This window comes from Lagenorhynchus albirostris, chromosome 10 (assembly GCF_949774975.1).
Source record: "Lagenorhynchus albirostris chromosome 10, mLagAlb1.1, whole genome shotgun sequence".
Taxonomy (NCBI): domain Eukaryota; kingdom Metazoa; phylum Chordata; class Mammalia; order Artiodactyla; family Delphinidae; genus Lagenorhynchus; species Lagenorhynchus albirostris.
The window spans coordinates 65,752,043-65,773,632 of record NC_083104.1 but is presented as its reverse complement, the minus strand read 5'-3'; the positions used below and the strand labels follow the sequence as shown (position 1 = coordinate 65,773,632).

The following is a 21,590-nucleotide window of genomic DNA, read 5'->3' as shown; positions in this document are numbered from 1 at the left end:
TGATGATGGCTAACTTTAATATTTAGTCCCTGAGCTGTAGAATACTGAGATGTGATTGTGACCAAACTAAAAGAGGGGTGACATAACACAGACGTCCTGGACCTAGCGCTGGAGTAATGACTGATGACACTTTGGGCCGTCTCCCTAGCTTTCTTCAGAGGATGGTTGTGATGTGTTTGAAGGGAACACTAGCAAGGAGTGAGCATTATAAATTACGGGAAAAAAAGAGTTCATGTGTTTGTTGACCAGCGAAGGGAGGGGCCGTGCTAAGAGAACAGAGCACAGATTTCAGCAGGACCAGAAGGCTGAGGTGGGACAAGGGACATCTTCACAGCAGCCATTGAGGGCCCAGAGGATCAAAAGGACCCCTACCCCTAATTCCTGAAGCCACATAAGCTTCACTCCACACTCAATCCGATCTTGGCCAGGAGAATGGGGTGGTGAGGGGAACCCTAAAGGCTGAGTATTGAATTAAAGACTGGTAACCTGAAAGTCACTGAATGTCTCATTTCCTACCCTCACCTAAACAAAATGGAGACTGGATGGTCAATGTAAATTTAAAAGCTAAAATTATTGCACATCCCAGAAATCCTTCCCCTTTCTTTTTTTTTTTTTTTTTTTTGCAGTACACGGGCCTCTCACTGTTGTGGCCTCTCCCGTTGCGAAGCACAGGCTCCGGACGTGCAGGCTCAGCGGCCATGGCTCACAGGCCCAGCCGCTCCGCGGCATGTGGGATCTTCCCGGACCAGGGCACGAACATGTGTCCCCTGCATCGGCAGGCGGACTCTCAATCACTGCGCCACCAGGGAAGCCCCCTTCCCCTTTCTTTGGTAACAAAAACTCACTCTCTATTTGGAGAACTGCCCCTCCCCTTTCCATCCCCCTCAGGGCTCTGCCCAGTGCAGATCATGAGTAGGGGTCTGGAGGACCCAAACTAAGTCAACCTGAGTCTCTTGATTGGGAATTTGAATCTTGAGTGGATTCCACAAGCTGACTCCAGGGCTGTCGCACATCTGACCTTGATCCAGAGCTGTGAGCCCCTTCCCAGAACTGTGATGCCTGTGTTTGTGGCTTATGTAAAGGGAATGTGTTATAGGGGAGTTTCAGGTCCCATAGGGGCAGGAATGCAGCAGCCAAGGGAAGGGTGTGTGTGTGTGTGAGTGTGTGTGTGTGTGTGTGTGTGTGTGCAAGTATGTGTAAACAGGACCTGGAAATCCATCAGCAAGTCAGGGCACGGCTGACGCTGCTTCTTCCCAAATGGTGAATCCACTCTTCCTCCCCTCTGCAGTCCAGCTTTCTCCATGTCTTCATCAGCACGTCAGAAAACTGCCTTCCTGGGCTTCCCTAGTTCCATGTTTCAGATCAGCTTGAAGGCGAGCTGGTGGGCACAGGCCTACATCCCAGGAGAGGGCCTTGGGTCAGATGTCCATTCCTTGTCTAGTCTGTCCAGTGGTGGGGTGCAAAGACAGTCTCATTTACTAACATGGCTGCCAGAGGCCCGTCCTTGTGTGTCTGGGGTGGATCTTGGCGAACGAAGACTGGATGACACCAAAGAGGAGTTTGCCACATCTCTGGGTCTACAGCCACTGTGGCCCAAACCCACTGACCAGGAGGCATGACAACACCCATCCCCCACCATCCCAGGTGGTAGGACTTGACCAGGGAGAATTTTGTCCCCTTTTATTTGTTTGTTTGTTTGTTTTGGCCGTGCCACGTGGCTTGCCGGATCTTAGTACCCAGACCAGGGAGGGATGGAACCCATCCCCCCTGCTGTGGAAGCGCGGAGCCTTAACCACTGGACCGCCAGGGAAGTCCCTGTTTGTTTTCTAATTGAGATGCAGTATCTACATTACATACAGTAAAACTGGTTCTTTTTTGAGGGTGAAAAACCCAAAGCAAAACACTCTTTACATTGGAGAAAGGGTGGTTAGACCGTATGAGGTTTTGGTCCAAAAAGTCCTTAATTACATCTTACTTACATTTTGGAAGCACAAACGTTGCCAAAGTTCTCTTTGCTATATTCTTCATTTGTAATGGAAAAATCTCCATTCTTTCTCCTCTGGGAAGGTGGCCATGAGCTGCTGGCAATACTAGGACTGATGCAGTTTCATAGCTTCAATCACAGATAGAAACAGCTCCTCGGTTCCAGTTTCTTCCCAGGCCCCCTAGTCTTGACTTGTGAGAAGGGAACAGTAGGGTGGGGAGAGAAGGAGGGGTCAGGATGAGCTCATGGGGAAAAGTGGTTTTAAACACTGAGTTCCCTAAAAATAAGAGAAGATAGCGCTCCTTTAATCAATGGCATTTCCATGTCTCTGGAATTGGGTGGGTTTCTCTCATTTTGAGGGTCTCCTGGCTGGTTCCTCCAGCTGCTCCTCTCTACGCCACCCTCAGTGCTATAAGGGGGAGTGACAGGCGGTGGCTACACAGGCTGAGCACCTACTGTGTGCCAGGCACTTCTATGGGGTTTCACATACACTGTCTTATTCAATCCTCATTTTACTAAGAGCTATCAACCTCTTTGCCTCGATAAAAAAACTGAGGCTCACAGAGATTACAAATTTAAATAACTTGTCCAAGGTCATGTAGCTAGTTATGGTGAGTTTTGAAGCCAGGATAAAGGCAACCCAGTCTGGGGCCTCTCCAGCGGGGCCGTCTTCCATCTCTGGGTTGGGGAAGGGGTGCTTTGCTACAATGAACAGTCCTTCAGGGAAAGTTGCTCTGGTCCCACAGCTGAGCACACTCAGGCAGCTGTGCCCTTCCCAGCCTTCAGCCCAGGCCATCAGAGGCTCACGAGACCCTCAACCTCAGCCAGGACTAACGACGGCTCGCGCCCACACGTGGCCTGGGGTGGGGGACGGGGTGAGTGGAGCATTAACTAAAGTGGTGAGTCTTTAATGCTGGAATTGCACATGTTAAATGAAGTGGAAAGGAACGGGAGAGAGTCGCTGGAGAAGGACTTCCTAAGCGCCCCTAAATCACTCCTGCAGGCACCCCCGGTGGGAGGGTGGGAGGGCGGTACACCTGGAGGGAGAACACACACCCCTCGGCCAGGGGTCGCAGGGCTGGTCGCAGGCCCAGGGCCCCGGCCCCACCTGAAAATCCCCGAGGGGGCCTGGGAAGGTTGAGGGTGGGGAAACTGGGCCCCCTCCTCACGCGAGCCTGATACTGCCACATACCTGGGTTTGGGTGAGGTCAAAAGCAGGGCCCAGACTGGGGTGAGGCAAGAGAGGTGTCTAGGATGCAAAATTTAAGGACGTGCTCACACTCTAGGTGTCTCAGTTGCCTCACCCTAGTCCCAGCCCTGCCACAGAGCTCAGGGCGCCAGAGGTGAATACAGCAGTGATGGCAGCTAACGTGTACTGCTCACGTGCCGAGCCCTGTCCCAGGCTATGTGTCTTATGTATACAACATATGTTAATTCATTCAACTCTCGCACCTCTTATCAGTTGACAGATAAGGGGACAGATTCAGAACAGATAACTTGCCCAGCTAATAACTTGTACAGGTAAAAGTGTCCCAGAGTTCCCACTCTTAACAATGCTGCCGTATCAGCACCCCCCGCCCAACACACACACACACACACACACACACACACACACACACACACACACACACACACACACACGACACCAGGTGCCAGGTGGTGCCCAGCTACCTTATCAGGACCCACTCCAGCAGATTGGCCACAGCTGGGTCTCTGCCCACGGCAGGCCCTGTGGGACTGGGAAGGTGGGTCACGTGTGGGTGAGGCCCCTTTTATAGCCCCACCACCCCCTCTCGCTCTGTCTTTTGCCACCTGACCTGCCGGCCACTACCTACGCCAGCTGTGCCCACTCATCATGGAGAAGGTCCTCGTCCTCCTACTCCTTGCCCTCGCGGTAGCCTATGCGGTCCCCGACCCCCGGGGAATCATTATCAACCTGGTAAGAGGGTCTTCAGGGCAGGAGTCATCTGAACCCCGAGGTGGGAATTCTTTTTAAGCTTGGATCTTGACCTCTGGGTGGGTCAAGTTGTCCCCACGTGGGGCTACCCAAGGCCTGGGAGGTAAGGCGTCTCTTCCTTTACTGCCCATTCCTGTCCCACGCCCCTTCCCCAGGGGCCCCAGAGAAGGTTGATCGGCATGGAGCATGCTCAGAGCAGCGGTTCAACCTGGCTGAGAGCACTTTATAAAATTCCAGAGCGGAATTCCCTTGCAGTCCAGTGGTTAGGACTCAGCGCTTTCACTGCCACGGTTCCATCCCGGGTTAGGGAACTAAGATCCTGCAAGCCGTGGCGCGGCCAAAAAAAAAAAAAAAAAAAATCCAGAGCCCTGGGCTCCTGCCCCAGAAACTCTGGCTCAGAAGGTTCAGTAGTTTAAAAAGCTTCCCCAGTGATTCTGGCTTCTGACCTAGCCTGACCAGACCAGCTCCAAATGCCTCAGGAATACTTCCGTATTTAGTCCTCATAAGAGCCACGTGAGATAGGTACTATTCTGATCAACCCCATTTCCAGATGGAAAGCTGACACAGGGGAAGATTCAGCCACCTGCCTGAGGTCACACAGCTGGAAAGTCTTGAGCAGGGGTTGGCGCCCGGGCTGGCAGGCTCCAGAGCCAGGCTCTCACCACTGCCCACGCTGCCTCTCCACCAAGGGCACAATTGCAAAAGCCCTTTGGGTTAAGAACTCAGTTCACAGGTTCTTAACTCAGGGCCATGCATGGACTCGGAGGGTCCGGGATGCCCCTGAGATTTATTTGTAAGAGTCTGTGGGGGGAGGGAGGGAGGAGTTTTCCAGGGAGAGAGGGTCCTCAACCTTCACAGGCTCCTCGAGGGATTGGGGGACACAGAGGTTTGGAGACCCTGTTTGCGGGCCACAAGTGGCCATTCCAGATGGGAACTCTGAGGCATAGGGTGGGCCAGTGACTTGCCCAGGGTCACCCAGGGAGTTGGTAGCACAGCCAGTCCTAGAAGCCAGGTGCCCTGTCCCCGGCCCGGGGCTGCTTCTCTGGCCACACTGCCCTCTTCTCACGTGGGTGGATGGGCGGTCGGAGTGGGAGGAGAGGCCGCCAGCCTCAGGGATTGGATTCCTTCACACATGCCTCCCCCAACCGGGTAGTGTGTGGCGAGGTGGGGCTCTGGGTGGAGAAGGGATCAAATGGAGGGGGGTCTGCGCTGACGGGCTTCCCCTGGCAGGAAGAGGGCGAACTCTGCCTGAACAGTGCCCAGTGCCGGAGCAAGTGCTGCCACCGCGATACCGGCCTGAGCCTGGCCCGCTGCGCACCCAAGGCCAGAGAGAGCAGCGAGTGCTCCGCCTTTGTGAGTGCCGAGTGCCGGGGCGGCGTGGCGGCGGGGAGGACAGCTCCGAGGCGGAGGGCCCTCGAGGCTTGGGGGGCGGGGAGGGGGGGGAATCATGGAGGGGGCTCCGTCTGGACACGGAACGTTGAGATGAGAGGGAGGTCAGCAGGCTTCAAAGCCCTTTCCCATCCCATCCCCTCTCTTGACCCTCACCACGGACCAGTGAGATGGGTGGGGCAGCCATCTGTTATCCCTGTTTCATGGATGGGTAGCTAGAGGCTTCCCAGAGAGAGCAAGTTAGTAAGAGCAAGCGAGCCACACAGCAGAGACCAGAACCCAAGTCCTCCAGGCCCACAGCGCCTCCTGGGGAGGCAGTCAGGAGAAGCACCATCTGAAAGAGGCAGGGCAGGCGATGCCCAAAGTGGCTCCCACAGCCTGTGACTCCACTGGCTCCGTATCTCTGCAGACCCTCTATGGGGTTTACTACAAGTGTCCCTGTGAGCGCGGTCTGACCTGTGAGGTGGACAAGACCATCGTGGGCTCCATCACCAACACCAACTTTGGCGTCTGCCTCGATGCTAGCCGCTCCAGAAAGTGAGGACACTCACCCAGGCTGGCACGCCACAGGGCGCTCGTCCCCCACCACCTTTCCCTGGCTGGCCGCCCCTAGACCGGCACCTCCGTCTTCTAATTGGATTCTTGGTAATTAAAGCCCGTCTTGCAAACCTTCCCCAGGCTCCTGGATGTTCTTGCTGAATCAGCGCCTTCCATGATGTTACGTCAAGCTTTTCGCCCCATCAGGGCAAGTGTCCTCCGAGAAGGAGGAATGGGTCTGGGGCCAGGCAGGATGAGGCTGACAGACTGGAGACAAAGTTGTGCAACAGGCCCAGCCAGGCTGGGAATGTTTCCATTTCTTCGTCGTCTTCTTTTTTTTTTTTTTTTTTAATTTATTTAATTTATTTTAGTTTCGGCTGCATTGGGTCTGTTGCTGCATGAGGGCTTTCTCTAGTTGCGGTGAGTGGGGGGGCTACTCTCCGTTGTGGTGCGCGGGCTTCTCACTGCGGTGACTTCTCTTGTTGCGGAGCACGGGCTCTAGGTGCGTGGGCTTCAGTAGTTGTGGCACACAGGCTCAGTAGTTGTGCCTCGTGGGCTCCAGAGCACAGGCTCAGTAGTTGTGGTGCACGGGCTCAGTTGCTCCGTGGCATGTGGGATCTTCCCGGACCAGGGCTCGAACCCGTGTCCCCTGCATTGGCAGGTGGATTCTTAACCACTGCACCACCAGGGAAGACCTATGTTTCCATTTCTGAGGAACAATCACACCTCCCTGGGAGGCCCTCATTGCCCCTCAAGTTCTCAAGCAGACAGGCACACACACACACACATCTCTGGTGGGGAGTTATAATGGCCCATCTTCTTTGCCCTGCATCAAAACTTACCAGTCCCCTCTCCTGGGCTCTCACCTCTTTTCTGGGCCAGACTTTCAAATGTGACAGCTAGCTGACACAATCTGTGTGTTAAGGGGTCAGACCACAAACAATTGCTATAGGCTTACTCTGTGCTAGCAAATTCTCACAATGACCTTGGGAAGGAGAATTCATTGTCTCCACTTTATAGATAAAAGAAACTAAGGATCAGAGAAGTTAAGTAACTTGCCTAATGTCATGTAATTAGAAAAAGTTGCCACTAAACCCATCCAACTCCACCTCCTACGCTTTCTACAATTCCCTGTTCTTTCCTAATTATACATACTAAGACAGATGGGTGGCATTGTAAGGAATTTAGTTTTGACTTAATACAAAAATTTTATACCCCCTGGAGCCATCAAACCTGGGTTTCCTTAGGCAGTCCTGAGGTGCCGGTCACTGAGATGTGCAAGTGGAGGGTCACTGACCCCTCGGTGGGGATGCTGGAGAGGAGATTCACATAAATGAGGGAGAGTGATAATGAAATTGAGATGCTCTCCCAGCCCCAGGATTCTGTAGTTCTGGGATAATGAATCCTTAGAGTAACCATTAGGTTTATGAGTTAAGACTGGATTCAGCTGTAAGTAACAACAACAACAACAAAAACCCAAGTAATTACGATTTAAACAAAGGGGGCATATGTTGGGTTGGCCAAAAATTCATTCGGGGTTTTCCATAACATCTTACAGAAAAAATACGAACGAACTTTTTGGCCAGCCCAATATTTCTCAGGCATGAAGAAGCCTAGAGATGGACGTGCCGGCATTTGTTTGGGTACTGGCAGACCTGCAGGTCTCTTCACCTCCTCTCAGCAAATGCCTTCACAGCAGCTCCCAACGTCAGATCCTCTCACCATGTGCTAGGAAGCCTTGGGTAGAGGCTGGGTTGGGGAGGGGTGAGGGCAGAGTGCTTCTCCTGGGGTACCTTCATATCTTGCCCTAACGCCTCCGGGCTGACGTCTCCACATCTCCATGGCTACAACTGGGTCACCTGACCACCTCTAGCTGCAAGGGAGGCTGGGAAAGCAAAGGGAATGGGATTGCCTTGACTGGCTTATACTAATTATGATCCCTCTCCAGGGCTGGGCACATTACTGCCCAAACAATATTGGGGTTCAGCAAGGAAGCGGGGCAGTGGCTGCCAGCAAACATTGAAAGTTCTTTATTGCAATGACTGTGCATCACCCCTCCCTCCTTGTTCCTCCCCTGTTGGGGGAGGCTCTGGGGACCAGGGACAGGAACACACAGTTCTGGGTAGGCACAGGAGTAGGTGGAGGAGAAGTGGGGGGAGGCAAGGAAGAAAGATCATTAAAAGAAAGTTTCCTTAACTGGCTTCTTTTTTTTTCAATTTTCTTACAATGGCCGTAGATGATTTTAAAGGATTTCTCATTCTTTGGAAATATACGAGTCAGGCCCTGCTGGCAGGGACATTCGTTATACAGGCCGAGGAATGTCTGGGAAAGGCGAGACTTTGACCTCGATCTTGGGGGTTGCTCTGCCCTCAGCCCCGAGGGCCAGCCCCGACTTTCACCACAGCCCAGCTCTGGGGCCCATCTGCTTGTGCACAACAGAGGAGCCTGGGCATAAAGACCTCCACACCCAGCTGCTCAGAGTCTCTGGTCACCTCCTCCAGGCTGACCCCTAGGGTTGCTAAGTGTTCTCTTCACTCCATCCCCGGCATCACCTTTCCCTTGTTAACCCATCTGCCAGTCCTAAGTGGATGAACACTGAGAAGGAGCCCCATCTCAGCTCCTTAAATCCTTTCATAGGTAAGTCAACTCCCCTCTCCTGCACACTCAGTTCAGAGGCTGCCTCAGCCCACCTCCCCCCAGGAGGCCACGGCAGAACTCCTGGGGCTTGGGAGGACGGTGGTTAAGGCAGAGGCAGAAAGGGTGAGGGCCAGACCTAACTGTGCCCATTTACAGTGCTACTTTCAGGGTTTGCTAAGATGACCCCTGAAGAAAGGGAACCCATATTAGAGAAAGAAGCATCGCCATGCCCCATGGCCCCCCATCCAGGATTCCAAGCCCCTGGAGTGGGGACCCACCTTGGGTCTGTCCAAAGGCTTCCCCAGCAGAGAATTCCCAGGTCATTTCCACCGCCCCCCCCAGCCCCCCGGCCTTCCCTGGCCTCTGGGTGTGCCCAGGCTCCACCTTCCGTGGGTTCCTCACCCTCAGCTCCACCGGGCACCGACACCCACCTCCGTGTGACACGTGCCGCCCTCGGACCCCTTTAAGGAGCTGTGCGACTGGCAGTTCTCTGCCGCCCAGCGGCAGCATCCACTCGTGCACTTGCCCGGGAAGGCAAATCTCCCCAGTGTCCTGCGGGGAGACGGCTCCACCGCGGGCCCCCGCCTGCCTCCTCCCACATGGCACCCTCACTTCCCCTCCACCCGCCGGGCTGGGCAGTCTCTGGACGGGGCCCCGGGGCATCTCTGCGGCTGGGCGGGGGTGGGGGGTGGGGGGTGGGGTGGGCGGACAGAAGGCACCCGCAGGACCTGACTTGTGCCTGGAGGGAACTAAACAGTTTTGGAAGGTTTGCCCTTAGTGTCCCCAGAATAGGTTACGTCTCCTCTGGGTGAGCCAGACCTTCCTGTCTGCCACTGCACAAGCTGCTCTCCTGCAAACTCTGACTTACCCTTTCAGCTGAGTTTGATTGTCACCTACACCCCCCTAAACACACACACACTCACACACATCAACGGCCCCTAATGCTGGGGCTTATGACGTCGCCCATCATCCCTCCATCAAACATTTTCAATAGTCTTTCAACAAGCAAATACTGAGCACCTACTGTGTCCAGGCCCTGGAGATACAGCTGGGAACAAAACCAACAAATGCCTGCCCTGCTCCACCTGCCTGCTTCCCTCTCCCGTCCCGGCTGCGGCCTTCCTGGACACCTAGCCAGAGCAGTCCCATCACCTGGGTTTACCATGTTCACAACACATCTGACTCTCTGAAATTATCTTATCTTGTTTTTAAATTTTTCTATCTCTCCCTCAACTCCAGGAGGGCAGGGATTCTTGCTCTCTTATTCACTGCTGTATTTCTTCGATGCTAGGACTAAAGTCCTCACACACAGTGGGTGCTGAATGCAAAACTGCTGAACAAAGGAGAATATTGTAATGTTCCTTTGATCTCTCTGACCTCATCTCCTATTATTTCCATTCTCTCTCACTCCTATTTTCTATTCCTTGAATATGCCAGGCAAGGTCCCTCCTCTAGACCTTTGCCCTGACTGTTACTCCACCTGGACTGCTCTTTCCACTGCCTGCCTGGCTCCCTTTAGGAAAGACCTCACACCCTTTAGGTCTTTGCTTAAATTCCCATTGTCAGTAAGGTCTTCCCTGAGCACCCTCTCCTCACACCACAACTCCTGAAGCCCCTTCCTTATTTTCTTTGTCCTCAGGTGTTGATCACCTGGAATTACATTAATATTTTACTTATTTGCTTCCTACAATAGAATGTCAGCTCTCCCAGGGCAAGGATTTTTGTGTCTTGTTCACAGCCCCATCACTAGCACCTAGAAAAATCACTTACATGTAGTAGGTGCTCAATAAAACATGTGGAGGAATGAATGTCTGTCTCTCTTACCAGATGTGAGCGAGCCTGGGATGGGAGTGCTGTGTTGTGTTCATCTCTGCAGTGACAGCACCCGGCAGCACCCCGGCACAGCTCCCATGACTCCGGTGCGCTTTCTTTGTCCCCCCAGACATCCTCCACCCAGCACTCCCTGCTGTCCCCCACTTCCAGTTTTCACCCACATGAGGCTCTGTGCCCACCCACCCTCCCCAAACAACCCTCCCCAAACAAAGTCTTAGGATGGTGGCAGATGGTGTGCCCTCTACGTTCCTTACCAAACTTTTGACTTCTCCCTGGAAAAATGAGCCCCCAGTGAGGAGCAAGAAAAAAGAGAGGAGGAAGAAGATGACCAGGAACGCTGCCGCCACGTCAGGGACCAGAGGTGGTGGCCGTGCCTCTAAGGTCCAGCTACATACCCTGCATCTGCAATGTGAGTGCCATGTGACTGAGGCCTGGAGGGTGGGTAATGACGTGTGATTGCCCAGTCCTGGGGTTGACAGGGAGATGTCCGCAGTGCCAGTTCCCAGACTAAAGGGACAGAGGAGCAAGCAATGGGGATAAAGCTGATGTTTCCCAAGAACCACTGCTGCTTCCTGGACCGTTTGCTGTGCTCATCTTGCTGCCGGCAGAGTATCTAGTCTGTGTGATTGGACTCTGGCACCGGCGAGATCTGGGTTCAATCCCAGCTCTGCTGCCTACTGGCTGTGTGATCTTGGGCAGCCTTCTTAACCTCTTTGAGCCTCGGTTTCCCCTTCTGCAAGATGGGGCCTAATAAGAGTACATCACAGGGATGATGCAATGCTTAAATTAAATAGTAGATATTTTGCTCTGCATGGAGTAGGCACCCAATAAATAGAAGCTGTTATTAGCTTTACAGTTAGAAGGATCTCAAAAGACTCTCTCATCCAATCCAATTGTGTATTATAAGTAACAAACAGCATTGTGAATATTTGTTTTGCAGATGAGGTGACTAAGGCCCAGAGAAGCTGCCAAACCTCCCCAAAGTCACAAAGCTATCAAGTAACAGAAGATTAGACTCTGGTTTTCATCTTTCCACTCCCTTTCTCCAGAGGCTTTCAATTAGAATTTCAGTAACTCCCTCTCTTGAGAAAATGCAGTGTGCCAAAACGCATTGCTGTAGGCCTTCTTGGCGAGCACAAGAGTTACAAGCCCAGGACATTCAAAACACAAATGGTGAGTGGGTTTTGGCAGCGGATGATCAGAACAAAGTGCCTAGGTCTTGGGAGTGGGAGCGGGTGATAATGCTGCGGGCAGAGCAGCAAGAGACATTTTTACACATATTAGTCACAGTAGGTACGGAAATGCTGTGGGAACAAACTGTCCAGGAATCACAGAGGCTTAACACAACACAAGTGGATTTCTTGCTGTGAGTCAGGACGCTCTCCGGGGCCACTGTCCTCCCTGTGGTGACTTAGCAATCCAGGCACCTCCCAGCAATAGATCCTCACCTTGTCACCCAGCCATTGCAGGGAAAGAGAATTGGAGAACTCACAGGTTTTCTGGGTGCCTCACAGAGGGTGAAATCACCCACTTACCCAAAATTGGTTTGGATGTTGGAATGGATGATGCCACACATACCCAGACAATATGGAAATGTTTATTACTAGAATAATGGAACTTTCTGGGGATGGCAGCGCAGGTGCAAGGAGGTGTGAGTGGCAAGGATGAAGGGGCGGGTGGCTTTGACTTTTACTGCGGCTGGGAGATGGGGCCAGGGTGAGGGTTCCCTGAGCAGGCTCGGATTTGTGTGGTTTGCACCTCCCACCAGCACCAAGGGAGGAAGCAAGTGCTTTTAGCAGCTGGCCTAGATGTGGGGCAAAAAGGGAGTGAGAGCTTGAAAGCTGTCATTGGCCAATCATCAAAAATGGAGTCTTCCTTGGGAATTCCCTGGCGGTTCAACGGTTAGGGCTCTGAGCTTCCACTGCAGGGGGCACGGGTTCCATCCCTGGTTGGGGAACTAAGATCCTGCAAGCTGCCTGGCATCGCCAAAAAAAAAAGAAAAAAAAAAATGGGAGTCTTCCTACCTAAGCGTAGGCAAGTCTTTGCATCGGTCTTAGCTGTATATTTCTAAATGTGATTCCTCAGGCAAAGGGAAACAAAAGCAAAAATAAACAAATGGGAGAAGATATTGCAAACGATATATCCAATAAGGTGTTAATGCCCAAGATATATAAAGAACTCATATAAACTAATAAGGACCTACTGTACAGCACAGGGAACTCTACTCAATACTCTGTAATAGCCTGCATGGGAAAAGAATCTAAAATAGAGTGGATATATATATATGTATAACTGATTCACTTTGCTGTACACCTGAAACTAACACAACATTTTAAATCAACTATACTCCAGTAAAAATTAAAAAAAAAAACACTCATACAAACCAACAACAACAAAACAAACTACCCGATTCGAGCTGTCTACCAGTACATCAATAGCTCTAGGTCCTGGGAGCCAAGTTCTCCTGGCTTGTTAAAATAATAATAAAAGGTTTTGTGGCAGTGAATTGCTCCCACGGTACATTCTCCTTTTTTTTTTTTTTTGTTATGTTTTTTATTTTTTTTGTGGTACGTGGGCCTCTCACTGTTGTGGCCTCTCCCGCTGTGGAGCACAGGCTCTGGACGTGCAGGCTCAGTGGCCATGGCTCATGGGCCCAGCCGCTCTGCAGCATGTGGGATCCTCCCGGACCGGGGCATGATCCCGCGTCCCCTGCATTGGCAGGCGGACTCTCAACCACTGCGCCACCAGGGAAGCCCGGTACATTCTCCTTTTGTCCTTTAATAATAGAACCCCCCAAGCTTTAGCTGGGCACACAGATGCCCACATGAAAACTACACTTCCCAGTCTCCCTGGCAGCTATCTGCAGCCATGTGACTAAGTTTTGCCCAATCAGATGTAAGTGAAAACAATTCCTGTGGCCTCTTGGTCATGCCCTTTTAGGAAGACTGAGCTACTTGCTGTCCCTCTACCCCCTTTCTTCTAACTGGAACGTGGACACAGCAGTTATGGTGATGCATCATCTTTGACATCCTGGGGCAGAGCTTCTTGACTAGTGTGTTTGGAAATGTGGATGCCTTCTGCCCTCAGGAGAGCCTCTTTAAGGCCCCAAGGCCCTTCTACTCTTACCCCAAGGTACTATACACATATGATGTTTCTGTGTGTGCCGTGTTGTAAAAAATTAAGGGGAAAAAAAAAGAAAAGGAAACAGTGCAGCAGATGGCTGAGCAAGAGGGTGGAAGGAGGTGGAGGCGTGGACAATCTCACCCAGCATGAGCCTCCAGCCAGCCTCCCCCAACTACCAGATGAGAGAGAAAGCATCTACCTTGCTTAAGCCATCATTAGGATAGGTTTTTGCTTCTGCAACTGTAAAGTTGTATCCTAAAGAACATAGATGGTTTGGACTTGGAAGTGATCTTACTGTCTACTCACAGGGAAATAGTTAAGTAAATATGGGTCCACATATATAATAAAATTAGGCAGTCATTACTGTTTGAAAAAGTACTTTGGTGACATGAGGGAAATGATTGATATACAATGAGACAGGAGAAAAAGCAATTTCTGATTTCTGCGTGAGGCAAAGGATCTCTGAGTTACACTGTGGTTATGTCAAATGAGGAGTGGTGGGTGGGTCCAGGGCAAGGTAACCCCCAGGACAGACTGGACTGGGGGTAGAGTCTCAGTGTTCCAGTCTCAGTGTAGAGTCTCAGTGTTCCAGTCTGACCCAGGAGAGTGGGTCCAGACATCAGAGCTGAGGCCACGCATCTTCCTCAGGATCTGGCCAGGAAAGGCGATGGTGTTCTGAGTCCTGACTGTGTTGGTGACCTCTTGGCTGGGGAGACACCAGGTAAAACCTGCAGCCACCCCCATCGGAATAGTCCCAGAGAGGCTGACTCCACCTTTGCACCCTCCCACATAAGCCAGGCTAAGTCAATCGGCTAATTCCACCGCAATGATTGGTTCAGGGATGAGCATGCCGACTAAGCAAATCCAATCAGAATCGATCTTAGCACGTTTGCTGAGAATTTTGAGACAGATGTTTCCTTTCTCTGGGAGGCATGATTGGCATATGTGAGGTGGATTTGTGGTTAAGAGCCTGCCCTGTGGAGCAAGACAGCCTGGATTCAAATCCCAGCCTCACCCCTACTCTGAACCTTTGAGAAGGGTACTTTGAGCCTCAATACCATATTTGTAAAATAGGGATATTTATAGTACCTACTATAACTGTTGTGAGAATAAGAGGAGTTGATACAGATAAAAAAGCACTTTGCTCAGTGTCTGGAACATAATAAGTGCTCAATAAATCTTAGCTGTTATTATTATGTGACACCTGGAACTTTTGCAGCTACCGGGAAGGAATCCAGCCTGAGGGCCATGGAGCTACTGGATTCAGCCAGACCTGAGGACAGGCTGCTACTGTACTTCTAGTTCCGACCCCCAGTGAATTCCCTCAGCATCTAGACCAGTTTGGTTTGGTTTTTTGGATAACCGCAGCAGAAAATACCCCATGGTGATAATCCATGGTGAGACCTTGGGCAAGTCATGTAGCTCTCTGAGCCTCAGTTTCTTTATTTTATTTTTTTAAAATGTATTTCAGGGCTTCCCTGGTGGCACAGTAGTTGAGAGTCCGCCTGCTGATGCAGGGGGACACGGGTTCGTGCCCCAGTCCGGGAAGATCCCACAGGCCGCGGAGCGGCTGGGCCCGTGAGCCACGGCCGCTGAGCCTGCGCATCCGGAGCCTGTGCTCCGCAACGGGAGGGGCCACAACAGTGAGAGGCCCGTGCAAAAAAAAAAAAAAAAAAAAAAAATGTATTTCATTTTAGTATAGTTGATTTACAATGTTAATTTCTACCATACAGCAAAGTGATGCAGTTATACATATATATACATTCTTTTTTCATATTCTTTTCCATTATGTTTTATCACAGGATATTGATTATAGTTCCTTGTGCTATACAGTACGACCTTGTTGTTTATCCATTCTATATATAACAGTTTGCATCTGTTTATCCCCAAATCCCAATCCATCCCCTACCCACTGTCCCCCCTTGGCAACCACAAGTCTGTTCTCTATGTCTATAAATCTGTTTCTGTTTCATAGATAAGTTCATTTGTGTCGTATTTTATATTTCACATATAAGTGATATCATATGGTATTTGTCTTTCTCTTTCTGACTTACTTCGCTTAGTATGATAATCTCTAGGTCTATCCATGTTGCTGCAAATGGCATTACTTCATTCTTTTTATGGCTGAGTAGTATTCCATTGTATATATGTACTACATCTTCTTTATCCATTCATTTGTCCATGGACATTTAGGTTTTTTCCATGTCTTGGCTATTGTAAATAGTGCTGCAGTGAACAGCATGTATCTTTTCAAATTATAGTTTTCTCTAGATAAATGCCCAGGAGTGGGATTGCAGGATCATATGGCAACTCTACTTTTAGGTTTTTGAGGAACCTCCATACTGTTCTCCATAGTGGCTGCACCAATTTACATCCCCACCAACAGTGTAGGAGGGTTCCATTTTCTCCACACCCTCTGCAGCATTCGTTATTTGTGGACTTTTTAATGATGGCCATTCTGACCCGTGTGAGGTGGTACCTCATTATAGTTTTGATTTGCATTTCTCTGATGATTAGTGATGTTGAGCATCTTTTCATGTGCCTATTGGCCATCTGTATGTCTTCTTTGGAGAAATGCCTATTTAGGTCTTCTGCCCATTTTTTGATTGGGTTGTTTGCTTTTTTGTTATTGAGTTGTGTGAGCTAGTTTCTTTATCCATAAAATGGAACTGATGATATTAGAGAACGTGGAGAGATCAATGCACCAGGTCACTTTCCCACCACAGGCATGGACGTTTTTGCATTTATGCTTCACACGCATTCTCATAAACACTCTCTCAATGATCTCCACCCTCATGTTCCCCTTGAAAAGCATTCAGATCCCCCTCTCAGTCCCCCCTACCACATACCCATCCATGAGCACCTCAACATACTCCCTCGAGGCACATTCCTCAACCGTGCCCCTCCCACATAGCCCTCCTTCCCAAGGCTTGGCCCTTCCTGGATGCAGCCTCTTCTCACCCCTACACCCCAGTTCCCTCCCGCAGATCCGCCCTGAGGCCACCAGGCCTCCAGACAGGGCCAAACCCCATGGGAAGCTCTATCATGCCTCCTGTCTCCCCTTTCAGCTACCCCCAGACTGGAGCAATCCCTATCCAGTCCCCTCTCCCAGGAAGTGCAGACAGAAGCCAGAGCCAGGAAGTGACTTTAATGTCTTTTGAGCAAGATGGGCCCCCCCCGCAAGGAGGAGAGGGAGGGAGGGGTGGCAGTGACCAGCCTGCATCCTCTAAATCAAATGGCACCGGCGGGTACAGACTGGGTCCTTGTGTATGCAACTTAAGCCTACTTGGCCGGGGCATATGATGGTCATGGCGCCCTTGGTCTGCGGAAGACAGGTAAGAGAGTTGAGAGTTACCAAGGTGCAGGGAAGAAGGGGGTTTAAACTCCTTGGGGAGCAGAAGCAAGATCATAAGTGATGGAGTGAGACAGACGTGAGCTGTCAGCTCTACAGCTGATAACTTTGTGACCTTAGGCTTCTTTGTCTTAGTTTCTGCATCCGTCAAATGGGGATAATAATAGTAACCCCATTTGTTATTTTGAGAAAATAGACAAAATAAAGTAGATCAAGTGCCCATGATGAAAAGATCCTCTGGCCACTTCAGCTGTAGACTTAGGCCACAGGAGCGGCCTGACTGGCTCCCTGGGCAATGGCAGCTCCCCAGACAGGGAGATGGAGGCTGAGCCCATCCTCCGTAGAAAGATTTGGGCCCAGGGCCAGAGAAAAGGCAAGCAAGAACAAGATGTACAACGCATTCTGCTCCCTGCATTTCCACCAGCTAATAACAGCCATGCTCCATTGAGCACTGTCACTGCCATGACCATATACTCTTCCCAACAACGTGGTGGGGTGGGTACTTTAACCCCATTTTTCAGATGAGGAAACTAAGGCTCAGAGAGCAGAAGTGATCTGCCTGAGGTCACAAAGACAGGGGCTGGAAAAGCCAGGGTTTAAACTCAGGTCCAATCCCAAAACTGTGAGCCTGCCACGGCAGCTCCGCTCAAGAAATTAGGTCATAGTGGCAGGGAGGTAGGGATGGGTTGAGAGGTCTTTTCCCACCCGCTTTGCTGCAGTGATGTTAAGGTAGAGATATTCATTCATGCAACAAACATTTGTTGAGCACTACTGTGTGCAGGCACTAAACTGGGTGGGTAGGGGTTCAAAAGTGAATATGTCTTAATCCTTCCCTTGCAGAGCTCTGCCCAGTGGCAGACGCAGACAAAGGCAGGGAAGTCAGGGAGATACATGCTCTGCTGAGGGTCTGGGTCCCAAGAGTGTCAGAGCTCCAAGGAGGGAAGTCTTCTCAGAGGAGGTGGCCGGAGTTGTTATTGCAGGACGATTAGGAGTTTGCCAGGTGGAGAAGGGGGAAAGGCTGCTCCAAGGAAAGGGTAAAAAAAGCAGGTGCAGCCACATGGGTTTTTTAACCCATCCCCACCCTACATACCAGAAGGGGCTGCCCCACCCGAGTCTCACTTGGGGCAAGCACATCATGGTTATTCTGGCCCTAGGGACACAGAAGGCACACCGTGGTCCAAGTTGATGAGACAGCAGTTGCTGTAGCACTCCGAGTGGTGGGAACACCTAGCCCCGTTCGTCTGTGGGGACCCGCCCTAAGTCACCAGTCTCTGGCAGCGTTTGTGTGTAGGGGTCAGGGGGGGTCCCTGACATTGCTAAAGCCCCAGGAGTCCAGAAAGAGAAGCCCTGAGATGGTCACCCCACCTCCCACCCACCCCCGGCACCCCTCCAGCAGTACTCAGAGGAGCAGGGGGAGAGGAAGGGTGGCAGTTTAGTACTTTTCCCTCTGCTTCTCCTCTCCTGGGGGCCTCCCTCAGCTCTGTGGGTCCCAAAGGGTGACCTTTGTTGGGGGGAGAAAATACTCCCAGATCACAGTTTAGTGGGGCGTGGGCGGGGGGGCGGAGAGGACCGAGTGTCCGGGAGCGGGTGTTGGGAGGGAGGGGATGGTGCTGGTTATAAGGCCACTTTCTTTCCCCTCCAGAGCCACCAGGGAGGTGAAGCAGGGCTTTGAAGTCCTTTGGGAACCTATCAAGCTTCCAGCCTGAGAAGAAATCGCCAATATGGGGTGGTTCCCCCCCATCCCCCTCTTCTCTCTCAAAACCCACTGGCACCTTCTGGCTAGACGATGATACCTCGACCACCGCCCTCTGCTAGAGTGGAAGGTTCCAAAAGCTCTCTTGGCTCACCTTTGTAGACCCCTTTTTAAATTGCGGGAACGCGTCCCAGCAGGGGAGCAGCATCGCCTCGAGTATCGCGAGGGCCGCGGCCATGCGCTTGGGAAGCAGAAGTCCCGTTGGGCTCCGAGAGGCTGCGGGGATAAACCTTCCCGCTGCCACGTGACCCGGCGCCCCCAGCGCCCGCCCTGGGCTGGGGGCGGAGGGTGAGGGAGTTAATGGTCACAGCCCACTCCAGAGAGGAGGCCCAAACCAGCAGAAGCCCTTTCTAGCGCCCAGAAGGCTCCCAGGCCCCGGCAAAAGGATGGAATTAGGAAAGGCGCTCCTATGAGACCCTGACTCAGGCGTGGACCGGCCAGATGATCGATTTTAGGGGCCCTAGGGCCATCCGTATGTATTACTTGCAAATTAAAACTTAAAACTGTAAACTAAAACTTTATTTCCAAAAATTATGCAAAATTTATATGCTGAAATGAAACATCTTGCTTCTTGATGTTCTGACTCTCTCTGCCCTTCGCTGCACCAAATTGCCCACCACCCCACCCTGACCTTTTGGACAAGCCAGCCCCGCCCTCTGGTGTTTTTCATACCCTCACAGGCCCAGACACGTCCTCTGTAAGAATCAGGAGGCAATGGGAATTCCCTGGCGGTCCAGTGATTAAAACTCGGGGCCGCTGGGTTCAATCTCCGGTGGGAGAACTGAGATCCCACAAGCCTTGGGCTGCGGCCAAAAAAAAAGAAAAAAAAACAGGGCTTCCCTGGTGGCGCAGTGGTTGGGAGTCCGCCTGCCGGTGCGGGGGACGCGGATTCGTGCCCCGGTCCGGGAGGATCCCACGTGCCGCGGAGCGGCTGGGCCCGTGAGCCATGGCCGCTGAGGCTGCGCGTGCAGAGCCTGTGCTCCGCAATGGGAGAGGCCACAACAGTGAGAGGCCCGCGTACCACAAAAAAAAAACAGCCAGGAGGTAAGACAAGATGACCTCTAAGACCTAGACGTCTTCCAGGTTTAAGGAGTCAATTAACTGTCAAAGAATTTGTAAATTGTATACAATTCACCCACCTTAGTATGGGGGCGAGATGGAGGGGGTGAGGAAGACTGGGAAGGAAGAGGTTTCAGGGAGAGCTGCAGGTAGCCCTCAGTGGAACTGGGGGAGGCAGGCCTTCCGCACCATTTCCCTCTGGATGAAACTCGCACCCCACCCCACCCTTGGATGCTTCTGCTTTTAAATTTTTGCTAGTGAGATCACTCTGTATGACAGTCTCTAGGTCCATCCACGTCTCTGCAAATGACACAATTTCGTTCCTTCTTATGGCTAATATTCCATTGTATATATGTACCACAGCTTCTTTATCCATTCCTCTGTTGATGGACATTTAGGTTGCTTCCATGTCCTGGTCATGGTAAATAGTGCTGCTATGAACATTGGGGTGCATGTGTCTTTTTGAATTATGGTTTTCTCCAGGTATATGACCCAGGAGTGCTGGGTCATATGGTTGTTCTGTTTTTATTTTTTTAAGGAACCTCCATACTGTTTTCCACAGTGGCTGTATCAATTTACATTTCCACCAACAGTGTAAGAGGGTTCCTTTTTCTCCACACCCTCTCCAGCATTTATTGTTGAGAGACTGTCATGCAGAGTGAAGTAAGTCAGAAAGAGAAAAACAAATATCGTATATTAATGCATATATTTGGAATCTAGAAAAATAGTACAGATGAACCTATTTGCCAAGCAGAGACACAGATGTAGAGAACAAACATATGGACACCAAGCGGGGAAACGGGGTGGGGGGGATGAATTGGGAGATTGGGATTGACGTATATACACTACTGTATGTAAAATAGATAACTAATGAGAACCTACTGTATAGCACAGGGAACTCTACTCAATGCTCTGTGGTGACCTAAACGGGAAGGAAATCCAAAAAGGAGGGGATATATGTATACATATAACTGATTCACTTTGCTGTAGAGCAGAAACTAACACAACATTGTAAAGCAGCTATACTCCAATTAAAAAAAAAAAATTTGCTCGTAGGAAAATATCTGAGGGGCCCTGACTTGAAGGGGGTGCTATAGACTGAATTGTGTCCCCCCTTCCCCAAAATTCATATGTTGATGCCAGATCCCTCAGTGAGATGAGATTTGGAGATGGGGCCTTTGGGAGGTAATTAGGTTTAGAGGAAGTCCTGAGGGTCCCCTCATGATGGGATTAGCACCGTCATAAGAAGGGACACCAGAGAGCTTGCTGTCTCTTCCTCTCTGCCGTGTAAGGACACAGAGAGAAGGCAGCTGTCTGCAAGCCAGGAAAAGGGTTCTCACCAGAACCAGACCATGCTGGCACCCTTATCTTGGATTTCCAGCCTCCAGAGGTGTGAGAGGTAAATTTGTGTCATTTAGGCCACCCAGCCTATGGTGTTTTCTTATGGCAGCATGAGCTGACTGATATAGGGGGCTTAGGTCTTTTCTCTAAGATAACAGCTCCCACTGAGCTCAGAGGGTTTTGTGTCCATGAGCTCTGTTAGCCCTCCCTGTATTAGGGTAATTAACAAAGGCTGTCACAACAGAGAACTCTTGAAATTTCAGGGGCTTGGTACCATAGTGCTTTATTTACCAGTCATGTAAATTTTGATGCGGGGCAGGAGACCTTTCTCCCATCTCATAGCCTCACCGTCTGGAAGAGTGGCCTCCAAGGTCCTTATGGAAGATGGGAGAGAGAGATGAAGGAAGCACATGGATCCCTAAATGCCTCAGCCAGGCCTGACACATGCCTCTTCCACTCAGAGACCATTGGCCGCAACTAATCATGTGACCTCAACCTTCTGCAAGGGAAACTGGGAAATTCAAGTCCGGGAATATTTAGTGCATACTATCATTTCTGCTGCCCATTTTACAGCTGAGGAACCTGAAGGCTCAAGGTAAAATAACTTGCCCAAATAACACAAGTA

At 51.0% G+C, this 21,590-nt stretch overlaps 3 protein-coding genes across 4 annotated transcripts; 1 reads left to right on the top strand and 2 right to left on the bottom strand.

Moving 5' to 3' along the window:
• The first annotated feature begins 3,802 nt into the window (after positions 1–3,802).
• Positions 3,803–5,871, top strand: CLPS (colipase). Of its 2 annotated transcripts, XM_060164155.1 has the most exons (3): positions 3,803–3,923; positions 5,172–5,294; positions 5,740–5,871. In XM_060164155.1, exons 1-3 carry the CDS (start codon positions 3,840–3,842, stop codon positions 5,869–5,871), a joined length of 339 nt encoding a protein of 112 aa, XP_060020138.1. In that variant the 5' UTR covers positions 3,803–3,839. The 2 variants fall into 2 exon arrangements, with proteins under 2 accessions (XP_060020138.1, XP_060020139.1); XM_060164156.1 differs by lacking the exon at positions 5,172–5,294 and having other exon boundaries at positions 3,840–3,923.
• Positions 5,872–7,897: 2,026 nt separating this feature from the next.
• On the bottom strand, positions 7,898–18,713 carry CLPSL1 (colipase like 1). Its single transcript, XM_060163917.1, has 4 exons — positions 18,701–18,713; positions 10,592–10,674; positions 8,926–9,025; positions 7,898–8,058 (listed from the first exon to the last, which is right to left on the bottom strand). Exons 1-4 carry the CDS (start codon positions 18,711–18,713, stop codon positions 7,898–7,900), a joined length of 357 nt encoding a protein of 118 aa, XP_060019900.1.
• Positions 16,687–18,553, bottom strand: CLPSL2 (colipase like 2). Its single transcript, XM_060163048.1, is given in 4 exon segments — positions 16,687–16,782; positions 17,932–17,981; positions 17,984–18,053; positions 18,515–18,553. Coding segments are annotated over 4 exon segments (255 nt in total).
• Positions 18,714–21,590: the final 2,877 nt, after the last annotated feature.